Source organism: Anas acuta, chromosome Z (assembly GCF_963932015.1).
Source record: "Anas acuta chromosome Z, bAnaAcu1.1, whole genome shotgun sequence".
Taxonomy (NCBI): Eukaryota; Metazoa; Chordata; class Aves; order Anseriformes; family Anatidae; genus Anas; species Anas acuta.
In genome coordinates this window covers 62,138,374-62,158,366 of record NC_089017.1, presented here as the reverse complement: position 1 = coordinate 62,158,366, position 19,993 = coordinate 62,138,374, and the positions used below count along the sequence as shown (strand labels likewise).

Below are 19,993 nucleotides of genomic sequence, written 5' to 3'. Positions count from 1 at the left end.
GTACTCTAGAAATGGGTTTACCCACTAGCATTTCATAAGCACGGGTGTAAAATGCAAAAGTAAGATTGTAATCTCTTTTCCAAAGACAGCCCCCTCTCTTTTATTTAGAGATGGTGGATTGGAACATACAGGTTTACAAGGGCTTCATGGACCAATAATACTATTAATCATTGTCTTAAGTCCTAACCCATCTCCAGTCTACCTGCATTGATGCAGGTGAATTGCTCACAAGCTTGGGCTATCTACAAATACCTTTAATACCTGCTAGAAGACTCCCTCTCTCCTTGCAATTCTAAAAGACAAACAGCTGTGACATCCATCTATTCCTGCTATCTTTGGTGGCACAGGAGTCCCTCAGGACTCATTTGTGGCAACAAAACTAAGACCAGCCATCTAGGAGCACTGAAATGTGTAGCTGTATTGCTAGCTCTAGTAAAGGCAAGTTGTAGCAGGTTGGTGTCACACCAGCTCATAGAGCTTTTAGCTGTTCCATACTGCTGAGAAATATGCTGAGAAACTGAAATGTCATTTTCAAACAGAAAGAACACTGTGGATGTTAGCTTCATACACTATTCTCAAGACATGAACAGAAACACCAAGCTGTTAGAATTGTTGCTGCACAGACTTTCTAGATGGTTTTGTCTGCATGGGCTCACAAAGGTTATCTTTTTTAAGCCAAAAAACCTACCTTACCAGAGTAGAAATACCAGATCTTAAAGGGAAATGAAAATGAAGGATAATTGGTGTGTTTCATCTTGTTCAAATGTCTAAATTGAACTTCAATGGTACTGCTTTAAAAGGGGGGAGGGAGTATAAAACTGCAAATTTTAGCTTAGTTGGTATTTTCAACATAATAAAAAACAAATAGTAGGAGTATTTTCAAGTGAGATGAAGTTTAGTGTTTTTGCAAACATGCTCATGGAAGGACCTTTGTCTCAACTTTACAGGTATGGGAAGGAATTATTGCATGATGTATTAAAAGTCATGGGAAGATTTGTCAATACAGATGTACAGATCCAAGAGGTAAATGAGAAAAGCAATTAGCTCCAACTTTATTATCAGTATGCAAATACAGCTTTTTAAAGCTCACTTCTTAAAGACATTCAGGGCATGTATTGTATAATGTTGTGTTGAAATGCTGAGAAAAATAATACCTCCTCATGAGAAATAAATGTATCAACATGCACCCACAGCTCTGAGTCTTTGCATGCAGTTATTCACCATGGCATTAAAATGAGCTGTTGCACAGGGATGGATGTTGTCCGGCTCTGTGTGGTTGCAACACATGAAGTTGCCTGCCCATGTGCTGAACAGATAGCCTGAACATGTGTGAAATAGTTCTTTCCCTTTGTTTGCGTGGCAGCTCAGATGAGCCAGTGAACAACAGATTCTCACTGGGCTGATCTATGTTTGTAAAAAGGGGATAGGTGGGGCTTGGGATACCTGTTGGTGGGTAGAAATCTGTGTAATATGGTTGTAGCTTCTCTTTGGGTTATTCCCCACAATAAGACCTCCACATATTAGTGTCTGTGATGAATGGATAACCATCACTCATTGTTGCATTCTCTTTGTCTCATTCTTTCCTCTCCAGTCCATCTGCCTAGACTCTTTCCCAAGGTACTCTTTATTTTTCCTGAAGAATTCAATTTTTGTGCTGTCTGCATGTGATCAGCACACCTGTGTCAGCCCTGAACTGCAGTTCAAGAAGCACATTTTTTTCTGTAATGACAGATTCTCATGAATAATGTGCTTTTTCAGCCATTGATTGATGCATGCATATATACAGAAAGTAACTGAGAATTGATGGCTAATTAGAAGAACAATTCAGTCAGTTCTTAAAATAAAAGAAATCTCTCCTAAACATGCATGAACTAAAAGGTTTTTGTCTTTTGTACCTCAGGGAAAAGTTAACTACCTGTGATGACAAAAACAATAGTCCAATGTCACCCTTTCAGTTAACTTTCAGGTTTGGAATAGAGACCCAGTAAATATCATCAAAGTTGCCTCATTTTCACCTTTAAAATCTGTCTGTAAAGATAACCTTCTCCATGATGTCTATAGGCAATTTAACAGAAGTTAGGCTGCTGGCATGTTAGGTTGTCATCTGTGATGCAGACAGATGCATTTCTCTCATTGCACATCGCCCCCTTCCTCTCTTCCTCCCTTTCCCTCCCATCTCACTCCCCCATCCATGTAAATTTCTTTGCTATTCTTAAGTCCTGACTTGTCTTCTGCTCTTCAGATCGATGGGAGAGACTTCTTGCACTGTGATTGTAGACAAAACAGCACAAGAGGATTCTGCTCCCCAGCTAGTTGTAGACACCAGTGGTAGTGAAGCTGGCTACATCTGGAAAGACCTTTAAAGGGATGGCAAAAAGGCACACTCCTGGTGTGCAAGGAGCACCTAGTGTAATCAGTACCCTTGCCTCATCCACTACTCTCTACAGTCGTTCCCTGTTCTATGTCTAAAGGGTCTGTCAGATACGTGGTTGTTTGTTTCAAGTGCAATTACATGGACTAACCTCACGTGTTTATTTATTCAGTTGCAGGTTTTCTATAATACTACATTGGAAGAAGATGAGAGAGTGACTGCTACTATACTACTGGAGTTTGCAAAAGTTGAAAATGTGGAAAGGAGAAAGCTTCTAACTAAAGTTGCTGACTGGTTACATAAAAATGTAGATGATTGACTTGGGAAAGCAATTTCCAGTATATTTTAGTGTGTGATTCACTAGCATTTTGGTATTCATTTTAAGATGTAATTAAAGATAAAGCACGTTTTTATGAGTCTTGTGGTTGTCTTCCCAACTGGAAAGCTGGGCTAAACCAATTCATAAAGAAAAGAAAGATTCTGATTTCAGATCAGAAATAAGATATATATTTTCATATTGTATCTAAATGAATTCCTTACTGGGATGAGTTGTTTGTAGGGATGTGTTGCTAATAATAACCTAATACACAGATACAGCTCTAAATCCTTTCTTTTTTTTTTTTTTTTTTCTTTTCCTGTCTAAATATCAGAACAAAGGGTGTGGTACAAGTTTTTGGCAAAAACACATAAGGAAGCTGGAAAAGCTTTATATTCTGTTTTGCTTATCTGCACTCCAGCCTTGGGCAAGTCATTTCATCTGTTGCTTTCCAATTCTCTGTTTGTAAGATGCAAAGGGGATAATAATTTAGAACAGTGTCATGAAACATAAACTTGTTAATGGCTTCAGAGCTGTGGACAGAAAAGGAATAAAGAAATATCATCTTTTAATTATAATAAATTGACACCTTGTCATTAAAACTTTATTTTTCTTGAGCAGATCTGTAAAGGTTTGTACTGAAAGTGTTTACATTCACATTCATGTTTGATTAGGAATGGGCTTTTGAAGAGACCTTCCCTGTTGTCTCTGTTATCATTCTTTAACCCCCAGGACAGTCTTGGGGTATGTGAACCAGATTCTTTTTGGAAAAAATTAAACAAGGAAATGATCAGCTTTTGGGATGCAAGTAATAAGCTCCATCATTTGATGGTCTTTTTTTTTTCATGGCCCTAGGTTACAACTAGTCCAAACTAAGCCCTCTGAAACATCATCAAGTGTTTCCATTCTTGTGGCACAGATCTGTATGCTAATTTAAACACAGGTTAAATCATCTTGCTTACTCAGTGTTTCAGACATGACGGACACAGAATTCAGGCCTCTAGAGTACTAATACTAGCAAAACATATTAGCTTGTGTGTAAAGAATTATGGGTTCCTCAGTTCAAGCAATTCATTTGTGTGGTAATAGCATTATGGCAAAGCTACTTGTACTGGTGCTCTGGTTAACACAGAAAACAGTGTTACATAGATGCGTAGGAAACCCAAGAAGTTCAGTACCACATGGTGAGGAGACAAGGAATGTAAAAACAGACTTGTTGACACAAAGAATTTTTCATTGAAAAGAATTTTTCACCTCTAAATGCACTTAAGGAAAATGTAGCCATATTGGATGTAATGAAAATTCTTTGCTTCTCTGTGGTGCAAAACAAACCCTGTAGCTGTTGTGACACTACCCAAGAATCCCTTTAACACTTGGGCATTACCAGCTGGTGCAGCCAGATTTGTCCTGAAACTATTTGATCTCTTTAGCAGTTGATCCAGTTAAAGGTAGTGCCAAAGAAAATTGCGTGCAGTCTTGAGGGTTTTCATCAAGCTGATTCAGACCGCAGACCCATTCAGCTAGGCTATGATGAGTTGGAGGGGTTTTAAATCAGCATGTCCCAGGACTCCCCTTAGTCAATCAGTAGCTTTGCCTTATTAGCCATCGGATGGGCTAAGCAAAGCATGAGAAAGTCATTGCTGTAAGATTTATGGACTAAAGTTTCTGTAACAACGTTTAGCCTGTAAGACTAGCATGGTCAAACCATTTCCTTCCGGCTGTGAGCAACCACTCATCCTCTCTAACCACTCTCCCCTTTCCTTATTATTCTTTTATGATATTTTCTTCTTTCTACTGAAGAAAAATCTTAATTGAAAAACAAAACAAAACAAAAACAAAACACCAAAAAATAACCATTATGTAAATAAGGATTAAAACAGTTTAAAACTAGAAGTTATTTTCAAATAGGCAGTCCTGACTGATGTGCACCTCTTGGCTGATATTCTGTCTTTCAGACTGTAGTTGAACAGTTTTTGTGACATAGGGAAATGCTGAAGGTGATTTCTGAGCAAGCTGCCTGTGTAGGATCTCTCTTGCTTCCAGAGTGTGGTGGTTTTACCATGCTAGGCAGCTAAACACCACAACCACTCTCTCACTCCCCCTCCCTAGATGAGGAGGGGAAGAAGTAAAGTAAAGAACAACTCACAGGTTGAGATAAGGATAATTTAATTTAAGGAAAAAAAAATATATTAACGAAAGATTATTATTAACTAAACAATTTAACTAAAGGGGAAAAGAGAGAAAGGGGAAAAGGAAAGGGGGAAAGGGAAAAAACAAAACAAAACAAAACAAATAAAGGTTATGTGGAAATGCAGAGGAAAGAAATTACTCTCTACTTCCCACAAATGAGCAATGCTTGACCACATCCTTGGAACAGGGCCTCAATGCATGTAGCTGGTGTTCGGGAGGAGGACTGACGTTTTTGCAATGAGAGCCCACCCTTCCGCTCTTCTTCCTTTTTCCACCTTTTATTGCTGAGTGTGACACCATATGATAGGGAATATTGCTTTATTTGGTTTAGGTCAGCTGGCCTGGTGATGTTTCTTTTCTCACTTTTTTGCCCACCCCCTAGAAGGGTTAGGGAGAGGCCTGATGCTGTGCCAGCACTGCTCAGCAGCAGACACAGCACTGGTTTGATACCACTGCTGTTCCAGATACAAGTGCAGAGCACAACACTGGATGGGCTGCTGCAGGGAAAGTTAACATCCCAACCAGACCCAGTACACAGAGTCCACACATTTGTACATGGTGGCATCAGTAGCTGTACCATATCAGTTTGTACTGCCATTGAATACAAGTTGAGCATAGACATTTGGGAGTGGCAAGTGGGAGCTGCAGCAAGGGAGGGTGAGGTGGAGGAAAGGAATCCGTGACGAGCTGGAAAGCTGATTTATTGCAAAGGGAGATGAGGTGAAAGGAAGTTCATTAAAAATGATTATGAGGACGTGGATGGGAAATGAGCTTTTATAGTACTTACGCAGGCTGTGTAGGTGGCATGGGGCAAGCAGTTGTGACGATGTAGGGGTGTGTAGGGAAATTTCCAGAGAGAGGAGGTGTCATTAATAGGCAGGATGTATTCAGTGGGCCCTGAGGCAAAAAACACAGATATGATGGGAAAAGATTAGCCTTTTGGCTTATGTCCTGTTCTCTGCCCTGAGAGAGTGTAAGTCAAAAAGTTAAGCTTGTTCTGAGTTTATGGCACACATGCACGACTGGCCAGGAGTCTCAAGGGGAACTGCAAGGATGTGGAAGAAATTATGCAATGGAAGGAGTAAGGGACCTGACAGAATATTTGGGAAGGGAGGATGAAAACAGGTGAGAGGGTTATGGGTATAAAAAGGAGACAGGATGAAGAAGAAAGTGAGGGAAGCAAGATCCAAGGGGAACAAGAATAGGGTAAAGATGGTTCAGGCATCTCGAGTGTGTTGAGTGCCCTGCTTCCTTGCCCTGAAGTAACTCAACCTAAGGTATGTCAAAGGATTATGTTGTGTTCTCCGTTGTTCATCTAGATGGGGATTAATAATCCCAACAAAGGTATCCCTGTCCTCGTGTGGGTCATCCACAGCTCCTCAGCAGTGTCCCTTCCCCTGGCCTGAATTCCCCACAGGCCGCAGTCCCCTCACAGGCGTTCATCCTCCAGCACCAAGCAGTGCTAGACATCTTCTGCCCTGTGCCACCTGTTGTGTCTGTCCCACCAGCTCATGCCCTTTTCCTCCCTGGCACCCTGAGGAGCTCTTGGGGCAGGTGAGGAGAAAGAAATCAGCTGTGGAGTCTGAGCAGTGAGGCACAGGCCCCACGCGACCTGGCTATGTAAATAGTATGTGTGCACAGGGCAGGAGGACCAGCTTGATCCTTTCAGGGTTGTTGTGAGTCCCAGAAAAGGTGGGTATGGGGTGGGGAAAAGGGGACACGGGCTAAAGTGTCATGAACAAAGAGTGATGTGGCCTCACCACACTCACATTGTGTAGAGAGACTCACAGAGCACAAAAAGAGCTGTCACCTCCACACACCCTGTCCCAGGGGTGCAGGGGCTCCTCTCTAGCAAAGACAGCAGGCCCTGATCTTTCAGGTGCCATTTTCTGTCTTTCTTTGCAACGTGACGTTATCTGAGGGAAGGACCTGAGAGGGGATGGTGGGCTGGGGTGTGGTGGGCTAGCCGGAACCAGCTGCCATATGCCCAACCTCATCTGTTTCACTTCCCTTTTATGAGAGGACCAGGGGAGAAAATGACATGAAAAATCTTATGGATCAAGAGAAAGACAGGGTGATTGGTTACTGTTAGTGTCATGGGCAAAAACAGACTTGACTTGGGGAAGATGAGTTTAATTCATTGCCAAGTAGGTAGCTGAGAAACAAAACTAAAACAATAAAAGCACTCCTCCCCCCCCCATCCTTCCTCCCAGGCTGAAGAAATTTGCTCCCTCATCCTCCTCCCTGGGCGATGCAGGGGAATGGGGAGCAGCAGTTGTGTTTGGTCTGTAATGGTTCCTCTTTGCAGCCCCTTCCTCCTCATGCTCTTCGCTGCTCCTGCATGGGTCCTCTCTGTGCACTGCAGTCTCTCACATAAGAGCTTGCTAGGAGCACCTGCTCCACTCCTCCTTTGATGACCCTTGTGACTTGGTGGCTGTTCTCGCTTTTTTAGATTTTAATTTCCTCACTCTTCTCTTTGCCTGGCATTTTCACCCTTTCCTAAACACTTTCCCAAAGCACCTCTTGCCCTGCTGGGGGGCTGTTGGTGGCGGTTGGAACCAGCCATGACCCAGCAGCGCGGGGATGTGCTGGCCACCTCCCACCGAGCTCCCCACAGCTCCTGCTGCCAGCATCCAGATGTGTGTGGGTGGTAAGGGAGGAGATAACCATACAGGGGGTTATGGCATGGCCTGGGGTGGCATGGCATAACATGGCCACGAGGGAAGAGCAGCCATGCCGGCAGGTGTGGAGGCCATGGGCCCAAGGGAGGAAGCTGGATGACCCTCTCCCAACAGCAACACAGGGCTGGTGAGGGTTGTGGGGAAAGGCCTGGCTGAGGCAGCCCGCCCGAGCTAGGGTGTTATGGAAAACAAGAAAAGAGTTAAGCCATGTCTCTGGCTTTGGGCTTGAAACAGCACTGGCTGGGAGGAAGCAGCCTCTTTTGCTGCCATGAGGCCTGTCAGTGGTGGGGTTGTGGACAAAACTTGCTGGTGCCAAGCTGGTCTGGAGGCAGGATTCACAGCTCCTACCCTGGGGAGAAAGGTGTTTTGTTCTCCCCTGGTGTCACACAAGACTTTTGTGACCTCTTCTTATCAATATCTCTACAAATGAGTCTGTAGTGATCTTGTCAGAGCACCTTTTTTTTTTTTTTAAATTTATTTATTATTATTTTTTTTCTTTCCACTGAACACCTCACCTGTAATTACATTTAAATAATGAAACCACAGAGCCCCAAGAAACTATTTACAAAAGGGGTAAGGACATTACACACTCATTTTTAATGCTTTTAAATCCAGTCTCTCCTTTCCAGCTGCCTCTTTCCTGCTAGCTGCAGGATACAGATGCACTCAGGTGCATGGGAAGTACCAGCAGAGGCAGTATTCAGTCTGCTTATCTGATGCTGTTCTGAAAAACTACCAGCAGCAATCTGTTTCCAATCAGTTGCAAATTTTTTATTGCCATTTAATGGTGGAGGGAATTTGCATGGAGGAAAGTTGACAGTGAAATGAATAATTCAGTCTCCCTGCAGAATAAAGCCTGTCCAGTGTTGGCCTGGCCACGGAGATACTTGCATAATACTCTTATCTTTTGGGTGATGAAACAGAAACCTGTTTATATATCAGCCAATAAGTTTATATTGCAGATCTCAGTGGCACAGAAGGAAGGTGCAGTGGTTTTGGCTGGGATTGTTAATTTTCTCCATAGCATCCTGTATGGTGCTGTGTTTTAGATTTGGAACCAAAATTGCTGATAACACATCAATGTTTCAGCTCTTGCTGAGCAGTGCTTGCACAGAGCCAAAGGCTTTTCAGCTTCTTATGCTGCCCTGCCAGCAAGGAGGCTAGGGGTGTGCAAGGAGCTGGGATGGAGCAGGGCTGACCCTAACTGACCAAAGAGATGCCCCATATTACATGACATCATGGTCAGCAATAAAACTGGGGGTAAAGGAGCAAAGGGGGGATGTTTAGAGTGATGGCATTTGTCTTCCCAAGAAACTGTTAGGCATGATAAGCTCTGCTCTTCTGGAAGTGTCTGAACATTGAATGAATTCCTTGCTTTGACTTGCTTGCATGTGCCACTTCTGATTTACCTATTCAGCTGTCTTTATGTCAACCCATGATTATTCTCACTTCTACCTTTTCAATTCCCTCCTCTGCCCCCCCCATACCACTTCTGGGGGAGTTGGTTCTTCTCCCTTCCCCCCCCTTTCCCTCACCTCCGCTCTCTTCCTTTCTACTCTCCTCTCCCCTACTCTGCTCTCCTCTCCTCTCCTTGAAATAATAGGGACATTTGCATCACATCTCCCAATACATATTTGCAGTCGCATACTCAAAGAAGGGAAGATTTGGCTCTGTAGGAACCACTGGGAGTTTTGCCACTGGTATCAATCCCTCTAAATGTCACCAAAAGCTTTAATGTATGTGTATACCCTCACTCATAGCCTAACATAGTACCAAACTATTCTGAGTAGATTTCAGGCTGCTAGTTATTATCTGACATGATAAAAACAAACTAACTAACTAACTAAAAAAAAACCAACACACAAGCCTGATAATGAACACAAAGTTCAAAAGTTCATATATGTATAAGTATTAGGAGGACACCAAACTGAAGAATATGAGATATTAAACATAACCTGGTTTAATAATACATTTTGTGTTTGTAGAGATATTAATTCCTCTTTTCTGCATTATATGGAAAGATCAGAAGAATAATGAAAAATATGTAGGAAAATAAAACAGGTGGTAGTTTTTTATCTGTTTCTTATTGTTGCAGGAGTACCTTGGAGGTTTAGATTTTTCTTTTCCCTTGAGGGATTTCTGTTTTATTTTTCAGGGCAAGGAAGACAGTCTGGGAAACAAAACAAGTGCATGTGTAGTATCATTTAAATCACCTAGCTAAGGTCTGCTGCTAGAATGTGTTGTGTTTTTTTTTTGTTTTGGTTTGGTTGGTTGGTTGTTTTTGTTTGTTTTTTGGTTTTAAAAATATTTGGAGGGAAAGAAAATAAAATAGTAAATAATAAATATACTTGCCCTCAGACTGGGTTGTGAAATGCCTCAGAGAATGGATGGATGCAGCTGATGAAGTTAAAAGGATGTTCTGAACTATTTGTCTAAGCACACAGAAGAATTTATAAGACTTGACAGCTTTGGATGTTCTTTAGGTTTTAATAGCATTCTAGGGAAGAGCAGTGAAAGCCATCGATGATTGTGGCATGCTGGCAATTGGCATCTGGAGGTAACAGGAGGAGCCTGAATTGTCTCCACCGGGAAAATAAACAGTCATGAAAGGCAGCAAGCTGAACCGTGAGGTTGTGATGTCAGTGTAGCTATTAGGGAGCGTATTTATTTGGTGACTTTTGACTATTGGAGATGGAAACAGAATCCAAACATTTTGTCTAAAAGGTATATGGTAGAATATGACTTCACTGCATCCTTGTTCTGAAAAAAACAAACAAACAAAAAACAAACAAACAAAAACAAAACAAAACAAAACAAAAAACAATTTTTGTAAAATGCAATAGTTATTACAGTTTTGTTATTTAGTTATTCTTTAAGATAAAAAAGCTTATATGTTTGTTCTGTGAAGACACAACAGATGGAAGTAACATGAGGATTCTTATTCCCATTTTTATTGTTTCTCTATTTACACTCTTTGTGATAAGTACTACTTAAAAAACATAATTAATGAGACAGGAAGTGTGAGGCTCTTTAAGACAGTTACCTGGCACTGTCTTCAGCCTGCTTCTCCGGGGAATGTTATTTTGATTATTTGTCTTCTGTTTCAGTCACTGTGGGGCTGACGTCATACTCTCACTGTCAGAGGAATTGTGCAGCAAGAAACCTGTGCTGTGACAGCCTCCTTCCCTGGTAAGCACAACATAAAATTCTGGAGAAGCTCCTTTCTTTCTTATGGTCTACTCTGAACTGAGCATATCCCCTTCAGAACTGCAGTTTTTCAGAAGGTGAGTCTGGCAGATCTCTTCTGCCTATTGCATGACCACCTGCAGGTGCACATGGTTTTTAAATTCTCTTTTAGGGTTCTGCTAAAGGATCCCTCACTTCCACATATGGAGGAAAGGCTCTTGGACTGGAAGGGAAAATTCATGATGATTAGTTTTATTTTACTGGGAGAGGGTAGGATTTGCTCTGAGGGACTCTTGTCACAGAATGGGCCACTCTGTCACCACGGAGCAATCTCTGTCACCACCAGAGCAATCCCTTGCTGAGCTGCGAAAGAGACCTATTTGTTCATTTGATCTACGTTTCCTTGCTGCCTTAAAGGCCATCTCGTGAACACAAATGCACATTTGGGGGTATGAGAGAAGGTGTACACAAGGTGGTAAGTGGCCTTTCCACTTCATGGCAGCTCAGCCCACAACTGATTCTGAGGAAGACTAATTTATTCTCATCCTTAATTAGGCTGTCACCAGATTTCCTATAGAGATTTCAAGATGCATATGAGAATGTACCACAAACCTGACTACTGGTCTCAGCCCACCGACATCTCTGAAGAACTCCTTTATGAGGAAAATGTGACCATTGAAATGTCTCAATCTAGTCCATGTGGGTATAGGGTTGCACCCTCTTTTGCCCTGGTGAAGGTGAGGGACATGGTTACAGATCCAAGCCAGAGGTCCCCTGGAGTGAACAAATGCAGCTTGAAAACAGCGTGCATTCACTCTGGAAAGCCCTACAGAGATACTAGCTGTAGGCTGCTGAAGTATCTGGAATGGTGGTCATCACGTTTCACCAGCTGAAATATTTAGACAGTGCAATCTGCAAGGATCATAAATAGGAATATTAAATTCTTGAAAGAGCAATACAGGAAAATATTTCTCTTATGAAAATCATAAACAAATGCAACTCCTTCCAAATCCCAACATCTTCTGAAACTGTTCTCTGAACAGAAACATCTGTCACTTGGATAAGACCAAGTCTCTTTTAATATAACACAGCCTCTGATTTTTTTCCTCCCCTAATCGCCTTTTAGCTTTGCTTTTGGCTGTGCCAAGGATCTGTGTTGAAATTGCCATTTCTCAGCCATATGCTGCAGTCACAGCGGTATTTTGAGTTGTGGCTGATCACCCCCAGGAAGATCTTGCTCTGTTAAAGAGATTTTGGAGAGCAGAGTTTTTGGGGGAGGAACAGTGCAACTAGTGGCTTTCCTCTAAAGACATCAGAGTTGAAATCTGAATGAAAATGACTGGAGTTGAATGCATTGTCAATGGTTTATCACTACAGCCAGACACAGTAGACCAAAAGTTTACTCACATTAGATGGATAAACAGTGCTTCAGGAAAAAAAAAAAATCATTTCCTCTGGTTTTGCAGACTTGAGAGTGGATGTCTGAGTTTCACAATCTCCCTCTTTTCCCCATCCTTCCCCCGTGTCCGGACATGTTCTGGAGGAAAATGAGTCCTGTGGGTCTTACCAGTTTCTAAATCTTGCACAGTTTCCTAGTCCCTTAGTGTCTTTCCTGGAGATTAAAACTTAACACTTGATATTTACAATTATGTGGAGACAGAAATGTGCTACATTTTCTCTGCAGAATATACTCAATGAGCACCTGTGAGGGTATTTGAAGTATGTTGTTTGGAAAGAGACACGGCCTTGTTCCTTTTCTGCCAAGATTTTAGAAGTGGCGTCTGATTTGGGATATTTGGCTCCAGATAAAAGCTAGGACCTAGTTTACAAAGGGGTCAAATATTTACAACACCTAAAGACACTGGGAAATTCTGCACACTTACAGTGGTAGGTGCTGATGGCTGTCCTGCTCCTGCAGGACAAGCAGGCAAAGATGATGCTCGTGCATACTGATAAAGTGCTTTGACAATGTTATGTGCATGGTTGAACATAAGAGTAGATGTAGGAGGAAAATCCTTATCAGGACTCCAGGCTGAGTGCAAACTAAGACCAGTGTTCACTTTCTGCGGAGTGGTGGCTTTCTCTCTTGTTTTATTTGTGTGTCCCTAGCAAATTTGCAGGGAAGCAGGCTCTCCCATAAAGCAAATGTTAGTTGCCTGTTAATAGCTTTTCTTTTCTAAGCCTATGAAGATACCTGAGTACCAGGACTGAAACTTGCTCCAGAGCACCCTGTTGTGAAGAGTGTCACTGAATAAGATAAAGGGAAAACCTCTCTGAAACAGTTTGAAGGCTATTCTTCTGCCTCTCAAAGAAAGTGTCACCTCCTGCTACTATGAGCTCACTTCTTTCTCATTGCTAATCCTATTTTAGCTGCGGAGAGGTATTAAAGGCCTGGACTCCTCTCCTGCTTCCCACAGAGAGATGCTGGCCCTTTGGTAATGGTTAAGCAAAGATCTCTGGAGCAGGGCTTGGGCAACGATCCTAATGCACAGGGTAACCTGGCAAAGACCCCTGTGCTAATTGGCAGAGGCAATGGGAGTGACTGGGCAGCACCAGGGGAAGGGTTAGAGGAACTCCAAAAAAAAGGTTAAATACTTCTGGTGCTGCTCGCGTTAATGCAGAGGCACTCGAGTTACATACATTGTACTAAATTGTAAGCAAGTGGCTTCACAAGCTGAGTAAAAAGAAGTAGTTAACATCCATCCTGAACAGTTGTCACCACCGTTTCTGTGTGACAGGGAGGAGAAGGGTGGCATTTGTAAGGCAGACTCACAGAACCCATAGTCCTTGTGGGTGCTTTGTTAGCTGACTGAGTGATGCACTTTTTTTCCATTAAACCTAAAAAGTTAGGTATTATTACTATTATTAGCTATTATTATTATTACTAGGCTCTATTTATAAGCAAAAATCTCTTGCAAATCTAATGGCTGAAATATAAATGTCAAGAAGTTTTCTTCTAGTTAATCGGCTGAAAGCTTCCAGAACCACCCTCCCCACTCCAATCAGCCCACCCGCTAATTTTTGGAGCATTACAAAAAGAATTGCAGCTAGAACAACAGTGTCACCTTCTGGTAAGCGAAACGACTGCTCGTACCTTCTGTTGGCTTCAACTCCACTGGACACCACGGATGGCTTTTGTGCATTCAGTGAGAATACCAGTCCTCACTTTTACATTAAAGGTGACAAAGCGGTGATGTGGAGTTAGTAGCAGACTCAGAGATGACAGAATTTTTTTGAGTTTTGCTTAATGATGAATAATAGAATGGCTTTGGTGATACAGCTATATATTATATTATTTTAATGCAGTTTTAAAATCGGGGCTGATACTGTGCCGCATTTTGTTATGTGTTTGGTGTTGGTTAATAACACATAAATGTCTAATGTGGGTATCACCTACTAACCTTAAAATGTTCACTTAAAATTCTGAGATTCTTACACTTTTGTATATGTCTAACATGTGTGTATTTATTTCATAAGAATAATCAAATGAGTGATCACATGGAAGCAAATGGCAAGAAAAGCAACACTGGGCAGGAAACATCTGCAGAAGGAAATGTCTCTCCTGCCAAGGACTGCTCAAAAACCCAAAAAAGACTGGTATGACTTCTCTAGTCCCATTTTGTTGTCAAGATCCTTGCCATTTGCCTTCAATTTCTTTCATGATTATAAAAATAAAAAGCTGGACTCATAGGGAAATATCGGTAATGACAACAGCAAAATAGTCAAGTTTACAGGGCAGTAAGACAGAAGGCTAGGAGTACTTCAGAGCTCTAAGTAAATGTGAAAGAAAAAAAAAAAGTATTCTTAGAGGGATAGCTTATGATTTGTTTCCAACTTGAAATCACATTCTTTATGATCACAGGCTGTGATGATACTGGAATACATCTTCTGCACCAAAAATCTACCTCATGCTCCAAAGCAGAAATGTCTGAATAATGTAGGTGCATGAGATTGCCCAGTTAGTTTTCATGAGAATTCAACTGAAGATGCACAGCACCAATGACCTGTAGTAAATAAGTCACTAAGTCACATCCGGTCATTAGTGGCATTCCCCCATTCCCCAGGGTTTGGTACTGGACCAGTCCTCTTTAATATCTTTATTGATGATCTGGATGAGGGGATCGAGTGCACCCTCAGTAAGTTTGTAGACAACATCAAGTTAGGTGCATGGTTTGATCTGCCCAAGGGTAGGAAGGCTCTGCAGGAGGATCTGGATAGGCTGCACCGATGGGGTGAGGTCAACTGCATGAAGTTCAACAAGGCCAAGTGCCGGGTCCTGCACCTGGGGCGCAATAACCCCAAGCAGAGCTACAGGCTGGGAGATGAGTGGTTGGAGAGCTGCCTGACAGAGAAGGACCTGGGCATAGTGTTTGATAGTCGGCTGAATATGAGCCAGCAGTGTGCTCGCTCAGGTGGCCAAGAAGGCCAACGGCATCCTGGCTTGTATCAGAAGCAGTGTGGCCAGCAGGGCTAGGGAAGTGATTGTCTCCCTGTACTCAGCTCTGGTGAGGTCACATCTCGAGTACTGTGTTCAGTTTTGGGTCCCTCACTACAAGAAGGACATCGAGGTGCTCGAGCAAGTCCAGAGAAGGGTGACAAAGCTGGTGAGGGGTTTGGAGTCTTATGAGGAGCAGCTGAGGGAGCTGGGGTTGTTCAGCCTGGAGAAAAGGAGGCTCAGGAGTGACCTTATTGCTCTCTATAGGTACCTTAAAGGAGGCTGTAGTGAGATGGGGGTTGGTCTATTCTCCCACTTGCCTGGCAACAGGACAAGGGGGAATGGGCTAAAGTTGCACCAGGGGAGGTTGGATTTTTTTTAGGTTGTATATTAGGAAGAACTTCTTTACTGAAAGGGTTGTTAGGCATTGGAATGGGCTGCCCAGGGAAGTGGTGGAGTCACCATCCCTGGAGGTCTTTAAAAGACGTTTAGATGTTGAACTTAGTGATATGGTTTAGTGGAGGACTTGTTAGTGTTAGGACAGAGGTTGGACTAGGTGATCGTGGAGGTTACTTCCAACCTAGACAATTCTGTGATTCTGTGAAGTGCATTCAAGTGCATGCATATTTCTAAATCAGTAGATTGGAGTGACCTGCCACTGTTTTCTTCATGAGAAACAGTGAAGGAACTCAGCTGATTTTGAAAATCACTGTGGATTCTGAAAGGATCAACACCCTCCACAAAAGCCGAGAGGTGGCAACTCACCTCCATTTTAAAAATAAAATATCAATTTGTATGTACATTTATACCTGTGCATAATAAATTATAACTGAATATATAATGTCCACAGTCATTGTCTAAAGAGAAACTGACACAAAGCCCGAGATGACTTTAGAAATGACTGTCAACATACATGGGCTATGTGCAGTCACAGGAAACAGAGCTGAAGTTTTAACCCCCAGAACTATTCAGCAGTTTTAGATAAGTGTAAACATGAATTCTATAAGGCATGCAAGAAAATACTTCCTCCTATATCTCAGAAACTGTGTCTTTACTAAAGGTGTTTAGTTTAGCTTCTTTACTTCTGTCTGTGCTTGTCCCTTGGTTGTCACTTACCAAATACACTAGCTGCTTCTCCACACATTTCCTTTGTCCCCAGACTGTTTGAACAAAGCAGAGTTATAGGCACCTCAGTGAAGATAAGGGCCAATCCAGCTGAGATGTGAATGATTGTATTACTTGTTTTTACATAATCAATCAAGTTGAAGAAAAAATATGTGATTTCTGCCTCCCACAAGACAACTTTCAAACCATGCCACTGTACCCAAGTAAGAATCTCTATTCAGTCCTGACTGACTGTTCCCTGTCCTGTTAGGTTCTACATTTTTAGTCAATGGAATAATCAATTAACAGCTAGACAAGGAAATATTTAAAACAATATTACCTTAATTTACATGTATGTTGAGTTTTGCCTCACCTTCCTATCTGTGTTGTTTTGAGTTATCAAGAATACTTACTGTCATTTGGAAGACAGGGAGGGCATTTGGTAGCTAGTAAATGTTTGTTCTACCTACAGAACTTTTTGTAACGTTGCTCTTGTTTGTTTTTCTTAGCAACAAATCGAGAGACAACTAAAATTCTTAGCTTTTCAAAATCCAGGACCTCAGGTAGCTGACTTCAATCCTGAAACCAGAGAGCAGAAAAAAAAAGCGTGCATTTCACAGATGAACCAAGATTTTTTTAATAAGCCCAAGTAAGATATAATTTATTATATATTTCTATTTTAAAATGGCTAGTATGCTGTTTACATTACATTATATTTACATTTATAAATGGAATGAATAAATGCATTAATATTTTTCAGAGTGATTTTTTATTACACATGAAAGCAGTTCTGGAAAAAAAAAAAAAAAAAAAAAAAAAAAACAGTCTCTAATAATCACTTTTTCTTTGCTGTTGCAGAATTATGAAGAAGTATGACAAACATGGCCGGCTGCTTTGTAATAAAATCGATTTGTGTGACTGCCTGGAAAAGAACTGCCTGGGTTGCTTCTATCCTTGCCCCAAATGCAATTCAAATAAATGTGGACCAGAATGTCGCTGCAATAGGAAATGGGTTTATGATACAATTGAGACTGAAGCTGGGAATGTGATCAGTGCTTTCCCATTTTTTATCAATGACTGATTTTGGGCTGATAGCTTTGGTGCCTGAGCAAAGTTCTCATTTCTTCACATTTTGTTAAAGTATATCTTGACTTTGTGAATTGTCTCTAGTGAAATATCTGGCAGTGGTGCTTGTGCTTCTTTATTGCTGCCTACCTAGCATACTTGAACCTTTCACATTAAATAAAAACATGCATTTCATTCTTCCATAGCCATGTGAGCTTTTCTGAGGCACCTAGTGAGTTCTTTCTGAATCCTGACTTTCTTAAAATAAAGGTGTATGGACTGCTGTGGACAGACGATTTTCTTACCCTGGGGAGCGGAACCACATTTCTTGTAACCTTTTTTTTTTTTTTTTTTCCAATCTCTCCACTTGTGCATTTACTCAGACATGTGACACATTCTTTTGTGAACACTTACCCAGGTGCCTTTCCCTTCTGATGCATTCATGTGTTGTATAGATTAAGTGGGAGTTATTTGAGCTAACACTGTCTTCTAAAACTAGGTCACCACCTTCTGTGTCACCCAGTATATAAAGAGGAGGAGAGTGGAAACTACTTGTCAGCTCTTTCTTGTTGTGTCCAGGCTACAAGACATTTTTTTCCCCGGCATTTTTTTCCCCTCGTCAGCATATGGTGCACTCTCCTCGACCAGTCATTAATTATAGCTCACACTGGAAATAAAGGGATTAGATATTTTTGCCTCTGGGCAGAAAAAGTCTCTTCAGTTCCAGAAGTCTTCTTCTTGCTAAAAGACATTACAGATTTCAAATACCACAACAGACACCCTGTCTTTTTAGGAGGTAGCTATTTTCATTCATAATGGGCACTCAGGGTCTCCTCTTACACCATTTTTAAGGAGTGAGGATCCTAAATCATGCAGGCTGTCCCAGACCATCTCAAATTGCATACTGCTAAGTGGGGGAATCATCCTCTGGGCCCACTGCTTGTTTTTCCTGAAGTGGCTCTCTGAATTTTGAAATTGGTAACATTTTTCTTCCCTACATGAGACTGTTGCCTGTGGACAGAGGCCCCCTGCTCCAAGGTACAGGTATCTCCCTGTAGTAGAAAATTCCTAGAACAGACCCCCAAAATACCTTAACATCAGAGCCTACTTCTGAGTTGATACCTCAGGATGATTTTTTGTCCATTGCAGATAATGACACTTTAATACTTAAGCTTGTAGCATAAAAAGACACAGTACCAAGAAACTTAATAGTTATATCTGCTATGGTGGTTAAAATGCTCTATATTTGGCTCTCAAATCTGATCCTGTTACCTCAGATACCTCCCTGGTCCCAAAGTATCCTTTGACCTGTACTAGGAGTCCAAGAAGTCCACGACTACCTCTGAACCATATTCTTTTATGGAGGGTGGAAGTCTTACCAATATACTCAGGTTTGTCAATGGTTTCTTGTTCCAGGCATGCCACAAACTCCTTCTGAACTTGACAGAAGAAGCAGCTGTTGAAGAACATGAAGATGGCAGGAAGATGTCAGACTTTCTTTAAAATAATTCGGACAGATTTGAGCGAGCTCTTCTTTCCACTTAGAGGCAAAAAAAAAAAAAAAAAAAGTTTCTCAAGTGAATTCCTGTGGTAAAGTTACATTTTAAATTATATGTGTAATGTGATTAAACACCATGTGTAAGTATTCAGAATCCCGTTATTGAATTAATTAATTTTGCTTTATGTTTTCACACTCCATCAGAATCACGGACAAATGCAACGGGTGAGAACTCTGTCACTAACACATTCAAAGCAACCTTGAAAATATCGAAAAAAAAAACACAAAAACAAGAATGAAAATCTGCAAAAATCAGAAGTGAGACCCAGGATAGGGATAATGAAAATGGGAGAAAGATGCAGAGGCACATCTGTTGAGGTTTAGGAGTGACTCCTCATTGTAGCAAGGAATGGCCCTACTAACTTTTCCCTTATTTCCAAGTTGGCAGCTGATTGTGAACAAATATAACCACTATTAGGACATTCAGACACAGGAAGAATAAGGAAGGAAGGGAGGGAGGAAGGGAGGCAGAAAGGAAAGAAGAAGAAGACTGTCACTGTTGTGGTTCAGCCCTACCATGCAGCTGAGCTCCACACAGCCACTTGCTCACTCACAGCTCCTGGTGCACCTCCAGCCTCCTCTCTGGTGGGGCAGCACCACAAGCTGAAAAGTCCTTGGCCCTGTGTTCTGCAACAACTGAAGCATTGCTGTGTTATCAACCATATTTTCACCACAAATACAAAGCACAGCACCACATGAGCCTTTATGAAGAAAATTAACTCTATCCCAGCCAACATCAGGAGTCAGCTTATGGTTATACTAGTTGTGAAATTTAGTGGTAGATGCATGTATATAAAAATTACAAAGTTCCCACGTCTGATAGCTTCCATTAAGCAATTACCTTATGCCACACTGGATGACACTGTGGTTACAAATAAAATCCACTAGCAGAAAAGGCAGAGGACATTTCTCAGCCTCTTATGAAAATGCCTGCTCTCCAGATGACACTAGATCATCCTTTTACCTTGTCAGTCTAAACAGAATGTTTTTCCTTAAGGAATGGGTTTGTTTTAGAAAGCTAGTGCTTAAAATGATAAGGGGAGGCAGATCAATGAACTGTTCCATGAGGTCTGTCATTCCTTCTCTC

General features: G+C 41.6%; 2 protein-coding genes across 3 annotated transcripts in view; both read left to right on the top strand.

Moving 5' to 3' along the window:
• LVRN (laeverin) overlaps positions 1 to 2,780 on the top strand; it is a 41,892-nt gene extending 39,112 nt beyond the window's left edge. The window contains exons 19-20 of one of the 2 annotated variants that reach the window (XM_068667006.1): positions 948 to 1,023; positions 2,544 to 2,780. In XM_068667006.1, coding sequence (XP_068523107.1) covers positions 948 to 1,023; positions 2,544 to 2,690 — 223 coding nt within the window. In that variant the 3' untranslated portion in view covers positions 2,691 to 2,780. The remainder of the gene's footprint in view (positions 1 to 947; positions 1,024 to 2,543) is intronic. The other variant, XM_068667007.1, reaches the window with a different exon arrangement.
• A 140-nt stretch (positions 2,781 to 2,920) lies between these two features.
• On the top strand, positions 2,921 to 18,973 carry ARL14EPL (ARF like GTPase 14 effector protein like). Its single transcript, XM_068667009.1, has 3 exons — positions 2,921 to 14,341; positions 16,793 to 16,932; positions 17,142 to 18,973. Exons 1-3 carry the CDS (start codon positions 14,231 to 14,233, stop codon positions 17,362 to 17,364), a joined length of 474 nt encoding a protein of 157 aa, XP_068523110.1. The 5' UTR covers positions 2,921 to 14,230; the 3' UTR covers positions 17,365 to 18,973.
• Positions 18,974 to 19,993: the final 1,020 nt, after the last annotated feature.